The 15421-nt window shown below is 45.1% G+C and overlaps 1 protein-coding gene across 1 annotated transcript in view; it reads right to left on the bottom strand.

Moving 5' to 3' along the window:
• Positions 1-2989, bottom strand: part of FCN2 (ficolin 2) — a 7249-nt gene extending 4260 nt beyond the window's left edge. Inside the window, 2 exon segments of the mRNA XM_035342025.1 lie at positions 521-556; positions 2912-2989. Of these exon segments, the coding sequence (XP_035197916.1) occupies positions 521-556; positions 2912-2975 (100 nt within the window). The 5' untranslated portion in view covers positions 2976-2989.
• Positions 2990-15421: the final 12432 nt, after the last annotated feature.

Genomic DNA, 15421 nt, shown 5'->3' with positions numbered 1-15421 from the left:
TCCCCTCCCCGGCTGAGGCTGGAAGGCACCTCTGGGTCCATCTGATCCAACCTCTCAGCTCAAGCAGGGCCACCTACAGCTGCTTGCCCAGGACCATATCCAAGCAGAATTTAAAGATATCCAAGGAAGAGAGGTCCACAACCTCTGTGGGCAACCAATTCCAGTGCTCTGTCACATGCACTGTAAAGTGCTTGCTGATGTCTAGACAGAACCTCTTGTATTTTTAGTGGCTTCATCTTGGAAACCAGGATATTGTGGCTGTAAGGACCAAAACAGACCTTCTCCAGGTTACACAGAGGGCAGGTTATTTAAGAAGCACTCACAGGATGTGACTGTTCTATCTAATGTGGTCTGTGTGGGTTACAAATTGCCATGCAGAAGCTGCATGTGGCTGAGAGAAGCAAATAGGTAAACAGTAATATCTCCTTATTCTGATGCAGGGATTCTGCCTTACTGCTTGTCATCACTAGTCTGTTCTACAAAGTCAACAGTGGGATGAAAGACCAAGGAGGAAACTCACCCAAAGTTTCTGGAAACCCAGGATCTCCTTTTGTTCCTGTTGGGCAAACAACATCATCAATTGCTCTCTGCCTTCCAGACCCAGTCCTTCCCTCTTCCACAATTTGACAGTGTTTGCTTTTCAAGCCAAATCCTGCTGCATTGGTGTGAGCTGTGATGTTAGATTAATTGATAAGCTCATCTGCATGCACAAAGAGGCATGGTGCAGCAAAGGCAGGAGGAAGAACTCGTTAGTGATCTGTACTGGCTGGTTCCCAGCCCATCAAAGGCCCATCTGCTCAAATCCAGAAGAATACAGAGGGACAATTGCAGGTGGGAACCCAAGCCACAGGCTCCTGTAATTACAGAACCAAGTATCTTGTCTGGCTGCTTCCCAGGGCTGCCCCTGCAGAGCCTCAGTCCCATGTCCAGCTGTGACACCCAGCAGCCTGAGTCAACAAGAACAACTCTCCAGATCCCCTGGCAGGCACAGGGGGGTGGCTGCCTGGGAGTGCAACACATTATGGGATGCAGGGGAAAAGGACAGGAATTACTGTGAGCTGTTCAGGGGAGGAACCAAAGGTGGGAAAAGGGAGGGATTTAGGTGATTTGGGAAGGAAGAAGACGGAAAATGGAGGGTAAGGGGATAAAAATGGTTGACTTTAGATAGCTGGTCAGTATGCTGGTCAGTTTGGCTGTGCCCTGCCCTGATCACCACAGTCTGTCCTGTCATCTTATTAAAAACCTTTCTAGTACTGCCCTGGGTGAGAGCTCTATTCTGTGTGCCCGTGTGTGTATGGGGTGTGAGTGCAGCACCTGGAGTCAGACCACGGGTCAGAGGTATGTGGGGCAGCAACTGGCATAAGTGGAGGTGTGCAAGTGAGTGTGATGGTTAGCAAAGATCAACCCAGGCAAAGCTGGTGAAGTGGTCTGGACTCCAGGGGGTGAGTGGGTCAGAACATGATGCTGTGGGTGTGAGGGTACCTGGGTGTCTAAAGGGGCAAGAACATAGAGGGATGGCTGTGGGGCTGGGGTGCTCCAATAGTTGTGCGTATGTGTGTGTGTGGTCTGGAGTGGGACTGCAGCCTCAGGGTTCTATGTCCAGATGCCAGCAACTGGTGAGACTGAGATCCAGCTGCTAGTTAGACTGAGTGAATCCTCTTGCTGGAGGAATCCCCCTTGTACCTATTTATCTACACAGAAAACTTCTCACCAGTGGACTGCTATCCTGCTCAGCCAGAGAGGGAAGGAAGCAGGATGAAGCTGTTGGTGCTCTCTGTGCTCATGTGAGTGCTCTGAGTGGCTGTCTGTGAAGATGAACATGTATATTTGTATAATTGTTTATAGTGTACACATGTCCTTTTCCTGTATATGCCTCCTGGGAACTACCAGTTGGAGCTGGGGACAGAAACAGGGAGTGGCAACCTTGCTGCTCTTGGGTTATTGGACCCAGTAAGATATTTTCCTTTGACACCTGATTAGGGGTCAGGAAGTCTAAATGACAAGACTAAGGCAATACATGTCTATGTCAGACCTGCTGGCTGCTAAGCCAGCCTGACAAACGGGGTGCAAACATTTTGTGTCAGTGAGTATTACTTAGGTGGGACACATAGAACAGTAGTAAATGGGTGTGGGAAGTCAAAACATACCCAGGGAAGGAGGCATGGTCAGAAGCACCAAAAGGGGAACAGTTACTGCTGGCAGAGGTCTTTAGTAGGTGTTTTGGGAGCAGCTGTGACAGCTGGAGCAAATGTGCTATACTAGTGACCAGCTCAGTAGCATTTGGCTCCTATTACAAGACTTGTGAGAGAAGCCATGGTGCAGAGAGAGCTCATTTATATGTGCCAGTGGCCTTAGCATGCAGGATGATGTTATCAGAAAATAAATAAATAATATATATATATATATATATATATATATATATATATAAACATCACCTTGTTTACTCTCTACCCTATTAATAACACTGGGGAGACAAGTTTCTGTGGCATTAACAGTAATGGAGTTTCATCTGAGTCTCTGCCTTTTGACATAGCAGTGGAAGGTCAGAGTTCTGCCCAAATGTGTCTGGTCCCTTGGGCTGGAGTGTGCAAAGTCCTGCTGTGTCTGTAGTTGACAGTTCTGGACAGCAGCTTCAGGTTCCCAAGTTGGTGGCAGCCCCTGTTGCTGTCTCGCTGGTTTGGGAGAGGGGCTGCTCACATCACCAGGGGCCGGGGCTGAGCCTCTGTGGGGAGCTCCAGCACACCAGGCCCTATGATGGGGAAGAGCTATTGTCAAATAGCACATCTAGTACCCTGTGGGGTACTTTTATTTTTCTATAGTTGCTCCCACATGGTGCGTTGTTCTAGAATGGCATGGAGTGGAAGTTGAACTAGACAGGATCCCATCATAAATTCATCTCAGCATGATTTACCTTTTGGTCCTGGGAGGCCAGGGTCTCCAGCCACTCCTGCAAGAGACAAGAGAAAAATGCTCATCACAGATGATTCAAAAGGACTGAATTACTGCAAATCCCTAAGTAGCAGCTCCTGGCCCTCTGTGTTTCCCAAATGTACAGGAGAGGCTGTTGTAAATGGTGCAAAGCCATGGCGCTCTGTGAGTGCCCCAGCTGAAGGCAGCCTGCGAGGCCCTGCCTGCTCTCCAAATCAGCAGCATTTCTCAGGAACAGCAGGACAGTTGCTTCTCCTTCTGCTGGATTCATGCCTCTGTCTCAGTGATTTTTATTTATTTTTTGTTGGTTTTAGTTTTAAGCCTGTGATCTGTGAGATCCTGCTTCAATCTCCTCCTGTGGGGTTCTGCTGATGTCTTAGGTGCTTTTGACAGGGAAATATGTACCTATTCAGCATGAAAAGGGACTCTTTTCCCAGCTGTTCAGTGTACCAGTGGTCAGTTACTGGATGATACCACGTGCTGGAAGCTGGAAATGGCATGCTTTACTTCCTGAGTCTGAACCATGTCTATGAATGCTTCTTAATGCAGTCTTGTCTTATGCAACCCTGCTCTCAGCTTGAGTCTATGAACAGAGAGAGATCAAATAAGTGACTTCCTCATTTTGTGGAGGGGGGTCAGCCCATTGCAAGGAAATCCCTATTTCCTCCTTGTTTTACTGTATGCCAGCTGTCTCCACTCCAGGAGTGGAGAATACGGAATCACAGAATCATAGAATCATAGAATGGTTTGGGTTGTAAGGGACCCCAAAGATAATCTGGTTCCAACTTCCCTGCCTATGTCAGGGACACCTCTCACCAGACCAGGTTGTTCATAGCCCCATCCAACCTGGCCTTGAACACCTCCAGGGGTGGGGTATCCACAACCTCTTTGGGTAACCTGTTACAATGCCTCACTACCTTTACAGTGAAGAATTTCCTCATAATGTCTAATCTAAATTTATCCCATTTTAATTTAAGACCATTCTCCCTTGTCCTATCATTATCCACCCGAGTAAAGAGTCCTTCTTCATCCTTTTTATAAGACCCCTTTAAGTACTGAAAATCTGCCATGAAGTCACCCCTGGAACCTTCTCTTCTGTAGGCTGAACAGCCCCATCTCTCTCAGCCTGTCTTTGTAGGAGAGGTGCTCCAGCCCCTTAATCATCTTTATGGCCTCCCTCTGGTCCTGCTCTAAAAGCTCCACATCCTTGTTGTGCTGGGGCCCCCAGACCTGGGTGTAGGCTTCCAAGTGGGGCCTCACAAGGGTAGAGTAGAGGGGGAGAATCACCTCCCTTGACCTGCTGGACACTCCTCTTTTGATCCTGCCCACAATACAGTTGGTCTTCTGGGTTGTAAGTGCACATTGCTGCATCATGTCAAGCTTTCGATCCAGTAGAACCCCCAAGTCCTTCTCTGCAGGGCTGCTGTCAATGAGTTCTTCTCCTAGTCTGTACTCACATCTGGGATTGCCCTGGCCCAGGTGCAGCACCCTGCCCTTGGACTTGATGAACCTCATGAGGTTCATTTGGGCCCACTTCTCAAGCTTGTCCAGGTTCCTTTGGATGTCTTCCCTTCATTTTGTCATATTGACTGCACCACTCAGCTTGGTGTCATCTGCAAACTTGCTGAGGGTGCTCACAATCTCGTCTATGTCATTGATAAAGATACGGAAAAGCACTGGTCCCAGGACAGATCCCTGAGGGATCCTGCTCGTCACTGACCTCCACCTAGACATGGAACTATTGACAGACACTCTCTGGGTGAGGTTTTCAAGCCAATTCCTTATCCACAGAATGATCCACCCTTCAATTTCATCTCTCTCCAGTTCGTAGATCAGGATATCATGTAGGATTGTGTCAAAGGCCTTACAGAATTCTGAGTGGATGACATCAGTCTTCTCTTGTCAACTGATGCAGTTACTCCATCACAACAGGCCACCAGATTGGCCATGCATGATTTGCCCTTGGTGAAGCTGTGCTGGCTGTCTCAGATCACCTCCTTGTCTTGCATGTGCCTTAACATTGCCTCCAGGAGGATCCATTCCATGATAGACGCAGAGGTGAGGCTCACTGGTCTGTAGATCCCTGGGTCCTCCTTTCTACCATTTTTAAAAATGGGAGTGATATTTCCCTTTTTCCAGTCACCAGGGACTTCACCTGACTGCCATGATATTTCAAATATGATGGATTGAGGCTTGGCAACTACATCAACCAATTCCTTCAGGACTCTGGGATGCATGTCATCAGACCCCATAGACTTGAAATTGTTAAGTTTCATCAGATGGTTTCAAGCCTGCTCTTCACTTACAGTAGGAGGGAATTTGTTCTCCCAGCTCTCATCAGGGAAATATGTGGGAAGCCTGACCACCAATGAAGAAGTTGTTGAGTACCTCAGCCTTCACCATGTCTGTTGTTAGCAGTTCTCCCTTCTTGTTTATCAGAGGGGGAACACTCTCCCTGGCCTTTCTTTTCTGAGCAATCTACTTATAAAATCCCTTTCTGTTATTCTTTGCATCCTTGCTAATCTCAGTTCCATCTTTGCTTTGGCTTTCATGATACCATCCCTGCACATCCTGGGTTCCCATTTCTCCTACAAGGAAAAACTCAGTTTATATGTGCATATTGTAGTCTGACCAGAGGGGAGGTGACACAGAAGCCTGGGCAGCTATGCCTCAGCTTCTGCAGAAACAAGGAAGATGGTTTTTGTTCATCAGATATTTTACAACATATCTCACTCCCTTTCTTATACTAAAACTATACTGCACAGGTACTGCCAATGTAAGTCCAAATTTACAGTTCACTTATGAATTCCTGTGAGCTTTGTTCATCTTGGCGCCTGTCCGTGGCTTTTGCCCCAGTGGAGTGGCTCCCTCTACTGTTGTGACTCACTTTGCCTACAAGTCCACTATGACATGGGAGGCCTTGAAGGATTCCTATGGGTATGAGGTGACCTTCAACAGCTCCTTCCCCCCGCAACAAAGCAATCTAATATCAAAGCATTCATTGCTGGGTTTTGGAATCTCACCTTCTGTTCCTGGGAGACCTCGTTCTCCCTTTGAGCCAGAGGCACCTGGGATCCCTGGGCATCCTTGGAGAACAGCAAGCCGGTCAGCATCACCTAGTCCCACTATTCTCACCTCTGAATTAATGAAGACAGTCATCATGGAGATTATTATGACTCTGAAATGTCTTGGAGAGGAAACCGAACCCTTTGGGCTTCAGAAACAGTGCAAAAGGCAAAGATAGGCAAGTGATGTGCTATCTGGGGAAGGGAGTCAGGCATAATTATATGTATTAAGAGATGGTACTGAGTTTGTTGCATATTAGAATTAGACACTGGACTCTGGCTTCAGGGGAGTTTAGTGGAAGAAGGCTGTTGTATGTGACATTACATGCCTGACAAATACATTGTAACTTAATAAAACAAAAGATGTGAGGTGCTCTGTGGGGTAATAACAGCAAAAAGTAAATGGCACTGATAAGTATACGGATAGTAAAGATCCTGATTTAAAGATATTCTAAAGATTTAGCCTGATTTGCTGACACCAGATCAGTTTAAAATAATGCCTATTGCCTTTCTGGAGAGTGCAGACCAAAAACTGTGTTGTGCAATGTTCCCAAGTTTCCAGGGTGCCAGACACCCATCAAGCACTTGGCTGATATTGCTCTGCATCCTCCAGTAACAGGGGTAATACACCACAGATGGAAAACATAGAACAGGGTGGAAAACTATGAATGGGGCAGCCTATTCCTGGAGATCCCACTAGTGAGTGGGCAGGATGCTAAACCTTTGGTTGGAGTCAGCAGCTTTGTGAAGCCACTGCTGAGACTTCATCACCCATCTTCCCACTTGCAACTGAATTAAAGAGATGCACAGAAGGAACAAATTCCACCCCCCCCCCCCCCCAACCCCCCCAACATCTCAGCTCAGCTATAACAGCCTGGTTTAGGGCAATTAACAGTAGTATTTGTGCCCCACTCACCTGGGCAGGTGTCCTGGGCATCGCAAATGGTGTCTGTTATACTGAGCAGGACAAGAAGAACTGGGGCTACACTCCCCATTGCTGGCACAGCTCTGCTCTCTGCTCAGCTTTTCTTCTCCATGTCCCAGGCACTGTGGTTAGTATTGACCCATGTAAGCCTTTTATACCTAATAAAAAAATCCAGTGTAAGCTCCACCTCTGTGCTTTCCCACTGCCTGGGTCCCCACTCTGTGTCTCCAGAGCTTTTCCCAGATAAGCAGCTTTCCACAGGCCTGATGGTGAAAAGTCCTTGCCTGGCTGCCCCAGCTTGCCTTGTCTCAGGCCTCTGCAAATTTTGGATGCATATCTCCTCCTGTACTCTATTTCTAGATGAAATGAACCAGTAAAAACATATATTTAACTAAATGCAGACAGCTCCCCTCTTCCTTCCTGCTAGTGGCACTTTACAAAGAGCAGAACTTACCGTGTGTATGGGGGAACTGAGACATTAGGAAAAGAAAAGCCCAAGGTCAACAAAGATTACAGTCAGAAGCTGCAGTGCCTGACTCATACTCCAATGCTCTGCCTGCCAGGCAGTGTTGGGTCGCTTTGCAACTTTTCAAACAGAGGCTTCAGTTTATATGTAATCCAGAACTGACCTGGAGTTAAAACTCTGCTTATCCAAGTGAGGTTTGGTGGGAAGAGCATGTCTGACTTTTTTCATTGCCGATTTTTTTTCTTCCCCCCTCCAGTTCCTGTTCATTGTAATAATGAGTAGGATTTCAGTTTCTCTGTTGTGCACTCTGTTCATTTGTGTCAGCATTATGAGTTCAAACTGTCTCAGGTCTGACTCTCCTGTTACCTCTATGTACAGAACCTTTAAAGTTTATAGCAGAGTTTTTAGTAGCTCTGTTCAGCTCCTTTGTTCCTAAGTTCCAGGGGATTTCATCTTTAATAGCTCTAAATAGCTTGAAGTTCACTCTTTGGAACTTCAAGGTCCTGACTTTACTCTTTGTCAGGCCCATGTTCCTCAAAATCACAGTCAACCAGGGTGTGGCCACTGCAGCCCAGAAATGCAATCGATTTTTATGATTGTTTTTGTTCCCAAGACACAATTTTGTTAAGGGCAGTGTAAGGGCAGTGCAGGTCTTATTTTCCTTTCCCTGTCTGGGAAAAAAAAAAAAAAAAAAAAAGCCTGCAGGGAAATCAGAAGGAATGTGAGCTGGCCACCTGAATTCAAATTTGGGTTTTGTTTAAAGTGGGAAAAAAGTATATCATTCATGGCAAGTGTTGTGCATGCAGTTCTCAAGGAGAAATGAAAATAGCTTTTTGCTTCAGCTTTTCAGAAAGAGAGAGAGAGAGAAAAAAAGGATGAGCAGATGTTTCTGATCTGCTAGGGTAGGAGAGGTCTGTGCAGAGTCATTTAAGCTGACTGGGGACCTGTGCACTCCTCTGCTCTTCCTCTGTACATCGCAAATGTTCATACAGTGCAGCTTGCTACCTGTCTGGGACACAGTTGTTTCTGCCCCATGGGGCAGGTGAAGATGAAGAAAAGCCAGCTGCTAGTACTGAGAACTCTCCTACTCAGCACTCCCTGTCCTGTGCTGTGAGCTGCAATACTTTGTTACAATATCGAGCAGCAAGAGCTACCTGTTTCCCTTGGTAAGTCACTTCAAAAAAGCCATGGTTAAACTGGCCTCACGGGTTATCCTGTCCTTACTATCTGCCAAGGGTTCCTGGCTAGATCTGTGCTGTAAAAAATGTCCTGTTTGCCCCAGCTTTTCCCAGTTAATCCCTTATCAAGGTGGCCAGATCTGCATCAGGCTGAGAATGCATATTGTGGAGGCAGCACTGATGTATCCACCTAGGTGTTAATGGCTGTGGGCTCCACCCAGCCTGAGGGACAGACAAGGAGGCAATGCTGCAGTGTCCTTGTCGACATGGCTAACTTTGGGAGCAGGGAGGAAACTGCAATTGAACAAACAGTCCAAAGTAGGTCAGGTCCCTGAGGGTAGAAATTGAAATTGGCCCAGTGATCAATATGCCCTAAATTGTTTTTCCCTCACACTGTGTCCTAATGAAGATCAAATAGTGCAGATTGTTTACACCATCAGCAATTATTTTTTTTTCTATGTAGGTTCTCACTTGAGTCCTAGGAATGTCCGCTGTTGGTTGTGAAAGTCCAGTATCACTTTGGGAATGCAGAAACAAAAGTTTCAGGTACATTGCATGAAAAGGGAGTGCCTCTAAACACCATGACTCTTCAGTTCCAGAGATGTAAATGTAACAAGTGGAGTCTTCAGAACTTAACTGACTTGTAAAGCCCCAAGAAAATAAGCTTAGCAAATCAGGAGGCACAAACAGATCTTCAAAAAGTGCATGTGGGAACATAATAACTGCACAACAGAGGATTTAACATTGATTTATTCAAAATCAGAGGTGAAATCCAGGCTCCTTGTAGTTTTGACATTGGCTTCTTTACCACCAGGAAGCTAGAGTTTCACAAAAACATCAGAAAAGCTGGAAAGGCTGTAAATACCTAAAACAATAGGCAGCAAGCTCATTCCCCTGGTTTGTCTCAAGTTGCCACACAACTTCTAAAGGTGCCAGAAAGGCAGACAGTTTGTGCTGAGGAGCTGAGAGAGAAACTGACAGATCTGACTTCAGGCTGACATCTGGAAAACAGACTCCACAATCAGTAAGATTGTAAAGTAGGTATGTTTATTCAGTGCTGGGCAGCACGGGGTAGTCCCACCAAAGTCGTGTGCATGCCACATGGCAACTTGCCATGGTTATATGCAGTAAAGAATTACATATGCATGAAGTTTCACAATATGCCTATACATATACATAACTGGTCCCTGCTTCATATTAAAATTAGTTCAAGAAGTCATTTCCATAAGCTCTTTCTGTCTGCGCTTGCATAGTGTCTCCTGGTAGTGGTCACTGATCATGGGGATGAAGATTGGTGACTCTTCCTCGTCACCGCTAGTTGACCCCTTGTCTTTGTGCAGACTCAGTTGCTCCTTGGCTCTTGTCCATCCTCAGTACCAGTTTCTGCCAGTTTCTTAAGATAGGCTCACACTCTTATCAAGGGACTAACCTTGGTAAGGCTTCTTGCTTTAATTAATTTACACAATGCACAATAGTTAGTAAAGACACTAAGTAGCATCCACTAGTTTAATACTGTCAGTGCTCTATCTCTATTTGCTAAGATTCTTCTAACTCCCTCTCTCAGTCCCTCCTTTTCTCAAAAGTTAGTAAATTCTTTTACTATTTCTAGGTTAAATAGTGTTTCCCTAACTAACGTTCTTTCAAAGTATTTGTTAGACTCCACTTTCCATCTTAGTTGGTTCTTTTTCCACTCGCTGTAGGAATTTCCTGTATGTAATAAATTAGTGGGGGTTTGTTCATTGTCTTTGAGGAATTTGGAGGATCTGCTGAGGAGATAAGGGTGCACAATTTAATGGCCTTGATAAGGGGGAGGATTAAGCAAACAGATAGCAGGAGGGGGTGTTGGGTAAACATCCTTGAGTGAAAACAGACTCTGTGAAGTTCCTTACCACAAGACATCCTTTTTGCCACTTCACTTCCCCCACCTGAACACGAGCACAACGCGTGATCACCGGCAGAGGAACAACGACCCCCCTCTCAACAATAGACTGCGCAGCCTCAGCCAGTTCAACAAGTCCTGACAAGCCGGAATTCGACTGCTATAAAACAGCAACCCTGGAAAGGGAAGTTGCGTGCTGTTGCGGAGCGGAGACTCCCCAGCCGCCCAGCGCTGTTTTGCTTGTGTCTGCTTACTTGATTAATAAAATAATTTCAATAGACCAGAAAATTGTGTGGTCTAATTTATAACAATTTGGTGCCGTGACTCGGATGAAGGCGGATTGAGCAGGAATCCCTCTAGGGGAGGCGCCCTGCCGATTTCGGCGGCCCCAGAAATGGAAACTCCTGCTCGAGCCCTTCACCGACGAACCCAAAATTTGACACAAGCAAATAAAACCGGTAAACCCCAGGCAATCTTTGTGCATGAAGACCGAACGAAGACCCACGGGGTGGGTAAGTATAGGCCGGTGTTCCGTTCGGTTGGGGTTGGGTATCCCGGAGCATAACGCCTGAGACGTCCAGAGACGTCACGTGTGAGACGTCCAGTGGGATGAGGCGAGTGCGGACCCCTCGGTAGTGCGGTTCCCACATCCCGCGAGGGACTGGGCCACGAAAAGGGGGAAGCGTTGTGTGTGTGTGTGTGTGAAGGTGCTCCGGAAGATGGGACAGAAGAAAAGTAAGCCTTCTGGTCCCATGGGTAAGGGAAACTCTAGTGTGAGTTTACCGGATAGTCCACTGGGACTAATGATTAAAATGATTAGTGATTCCCCTTCTAGGCGGGGAAAGAGTAAAGTAAAGTGAATATGCACACCTTTGGATTAACTCAGAAACTGGAGCTAATCTGTATCTCCTAAAAGAAAAAGGAGGGAAAGGGAGACGTGGCACCACCTCTCTACATAACTCCTCCTATGCCCATGGCCCTCTCCCTTCCAGAACCCGCTGATCCCCAATTTTCAGGGGAGTCAGTGAGATTGACTCCAGTGCTCAAGGGCCAGTAATTAGGAGTCAAACTAAGTAACAAAAAACTTGCCAGACATCCCATCTCAGGCAGGAAACAGATGGACAACAAGGACACAAATTAGCTCAGACTGATAAGGACATTGCAAACTTGCAAAATCACTACATTCTAGATAAAGGGTGAGAAGTATACTATGAGGAAGACATATGGCCTTCCTCCCAAAGACCACTGCCCACCTCCTGAAGACCCCTGCCCACAATTCTTGGAAGAATCTGTGCAAATACAAAGGACTGATAAGCTAATTACCATAAGAAGCGTGAGTAGGCGAGTTCAGGTAATGAATATGTATAGGCGTTAATTGAATGTTCGTTGTTCTGCTGTGAGATAGTTTGTCACTTTGGGTATGTACGTTAGGTGGAAGGATCCCCCGTGCATCCAGCGCTGTCAATAAAGAATACTTTGTCACTAAGAAGAAATTTTGACTTTGTTCTTTAAATCAATCTGGCACCCCAGATGGGACAACCTCTCTGCCCGGCTGCAGGACCCGCTGGGAATAGGACTCCCTAGGGTACCCCCGGGATTTCCCAGAGGGACTCCTTGACTCAACGGATCACTGCGGAGGCAGACAAGGACCCCATCGCTGTAAGTGACGATATTCTTTATTTTGGTTTGTTTGTTTGGTAGACCGGTCATTTGGTGCTGCCTGTAAGTCAGAAGGTAACCTTCTTCAGGGTAGTGTTGGTGTATACTTTTGTGGCTAGCATCTTAAGTATACGTTGGACCTGTTTTGATGGCATTTAATTGCCATTGGGAACCTTGGCAAAAGGTTTGCCTTTAAGGTTTATTTGGTACTGTGTTACTTATTTCGGTTTTCTGACCTATTGAATGCGGAATTTGACTCTGATTGTTGTTAATGCGATTCTAGCTATATTTTTGGTAATAATAATAGTTTCTTGGTGTTGCTGTAAAAAGATACCAACATGCTGCATTTTGTAAGTGTTAAAGGGGTATCTTGAAAGTGTGAATTGAAAAAAATGGGAGGAAAACAAAATGGTGGAATTGTAAAGAAAAGTCCTTTAGGATGTGTTTTAAGTCATTGGAAGGATATTGGAGGGTCCGCTGGTGGAAGCATGAACAGAAAAAACATTGATAAAATATTGTAAACAATGGTGGCCGCTTTGTGGAGAAAATTGGCCTTTTAATGGAACTTTAAACTATAATACTTTGTTAAAGTTAATGTTTTTGAGGAGAGAAGGGAAATGGGATGAAATGTTGTATACTGCTATGTTGTTTCAGCATCTTGGAGGGAAAAGGTATGGAATTAAGTTGGCCTCTGACTGAGCTTTTGGTGCTGGCATTAGAAAAGTACAGGCTGGAGAAAGATAAAGGAAGTGTTAAAAGGGTTGTGGAAGGTGTTAAAGGTGTGGCATGTAGTATTTGATAAAGCTGTTTGAAGTTGAATGAGCAGGAAAAGAGGATGTAGGGATGTTAATAGTTCTGCCTCAACCCGAGGCTGAGATCTCAAAATCATGGGTGTGAGCCCTCTGGGGCAGAGGGACCATGATGGGTCCAAAAGAGTTGTCATGGAAACAGAAAAGCAGTTAACTCTTAAAACAACCTGAGTTCACATGTGAGCTCAGATTGCCAATGGGATCGCTCAGGGAACTTTCAACGATTGCATTCCCCTGACCGACCCCCCCCAACTGAGACCCTAATCACCCCGGAAATTATGAACAGCTATACAGAAATCTGGTTAAAATGGGAATTGAGAATTTGTTCCAACAAGATCCAAAAGAAACCCCTATGGAATTTTTGAACCAACTTTTGAAATACAATAAAGAAAAATAAATAAATAAATAAATTTTGGATGTGGCTTCAGAAAACAGAGGTAATTGGCTAGCCTCTTTCTAGGGCAATTAGCCCCCTGATATCAGAAAGAAATTGTCTTAGGCTGCAGGATAAACTTACAACAGCCAGGAATAAGGGAGACCTGGGGCATCTACCCTAGCAGGTCCACTGGTTGAAATAAAGCTAGGGAACGAAGAGAGAGGCTTGAATTTTTGTTGGTTAAGGGAGCTTCTTTCTCTGTGTTAATTACTCTGTAAATGTAATAGGAGTAACTGGCCAACAGGAAAAGGCATTTTTTTTTGCAATGCTTGAAATTTAATTTGGGAAAAATGATTGGAATTACAAAATTAGAAAAATAGTCAAGTTTGGTTCATGGTACTAGATTTAAAGGATGCCTTTTTCTGCCTGCCCGTGGCAAATGAAAAACAGAAACTCTTTGCCTTTGAATGGGAAAATCCTAATAGAGGACGAGAAACTCAGATTACTTGGACAGTGTTACCACAGGGGTTCAAAAATAACCCCACCATATTTAGGGAACATCTAGCCTGTGATCTTGAAGTTTTGACAGACCCCTTCGGGAAAAGGGGACACTGTTGCAATATACAAATGATAGCTACTGAAGAAGAGGAGGAATGTGTATCATGGACTATTAGTTTACTAATATATATATATATATTTTCAGCACTAATACTATGAACCTAGCCTCTTTCCTCAGTAACTGTTCCCAGATCGCCAGATCTTGCATCAAGACCATGAACACGGTATACTCCAGCTGACCAGACTTCTAGGAAACACCCCTAGAAGATGTGGAGGACTGGTACATAGATGGCAGCAGCTTCGTCCGCCAGGGATTTTTGCTTCACAGGATATGCGGTAACAAACATCAGCCCAAAAGGTGGAAATCATCACCTTGATAAGAGCTCTTGAGCTGGCAAACATTTGGACAGATTTGAAATACACCTTTGGTGTGGTGCATGTACACACCTTTGGGAAAATATGGGAAGAGAGAGGATTTATAAATTCACGAGGAAAAGGACTAATTCATCAGGAGTTGATTCTCCAAGTTTTACAAGCCATCAGGGAGCCTAAGGAGATTGCGGTGGTGCATGTAAAAGGACACAAGCGAGGGCTGAATCCCCAAATCAGAGGTAATAACTTAGCTGACCAGGAAGCAAAAAGAGCAGCTCTCATGGGTGTATATGAACTGACTAAGAGAGCAGACTGCCCGAATTGTGGCAAGGGGAAGGATTTAAAGAAATTTCCATGCTATGATTGCTGGAAAGACTGGGGAGTAAAAGGGATTGAATGTAATTGTTTGGAGGAGGAGAGTCCGCCTTACAGGAAGTGTTACAAGCATGGCCCAGCTAAGTCTTTATGTTCTGGTGGGCACGCCCCCCTCCCCTTGTTTTGTTTTACTACTGTAGAAAAGGAAAAGATGACACAAATGGGGATTCGAGAAAGTGAAAAAGGAAAATGGGTACTACCTGACGGACAAGAAGTGTTACCAAAATCAGTAGCTATGAGGGTGCTACGGAGATTTCATGAACAAATGCATTGGGGTGCTCAGGCGTTAGTAGATCAATTCGCCAATAATTATATGTGTATAGGGATATATAACATAGCAAAGGGAATTGTTAATGGGTGTATGATTTGTCGGAGGGTAAATGCTAAAAATATGAGAAAAAGGGTTCTGGGAGGACGAGAATTAGCCCACCGACCCTTTGCAAGAATTCAATTGGATTTTACCAAACTTCCCAAAACAGGAAGATACAAATATTTGCTGGTAATCATAGACCATCTTACAAATTTTGTTGAAGCATTTCCCACGACAAGGGCTACAGCACAAACCGTAGTGAAAATATTGTTAGAAAACATAATTCCCCGATATGGGATTGTAGAAGCAATAGATTCTGATAGGGGATCACAATTTGTGTCAAAAGTGTCCCGTGACACAATGAAAGCTTTAGGAATCAAATGGGAATATCATACTCCCTGGCATCCTCAGAGCTCGGGGAAAGTAGAACAGATGAACGGGGAAATTAAAAAGCAACTTACTAAATTAATGTTAGAAACGAAAACCTCTTGGATAAAGTGCTTGCCGCTAGCTTTGTTAAG

The sequence above is a fragment of the Oxyura jamaicensis genome, chromosome 17 (genome assembly GCF_011077185.1).
Source record: "Oxyura jamaicensis isolate SHBP4307 breed ruddy duck chromosome 17, BPBGC_Ojam_1.0, whole genome shotgun sequence".
In the NCBI taxonomy this organism is placed as follows: Eukaryota; Metazoa; Chordata; class Aves; order Anseriformes; family Anatidae; genus Oxyura; species Oxyura jamaicensis.
Note: the sequence above shows the minus strand (reverse complement) of the source record. Positions and strands in the feature narration are given on the sequence as shown.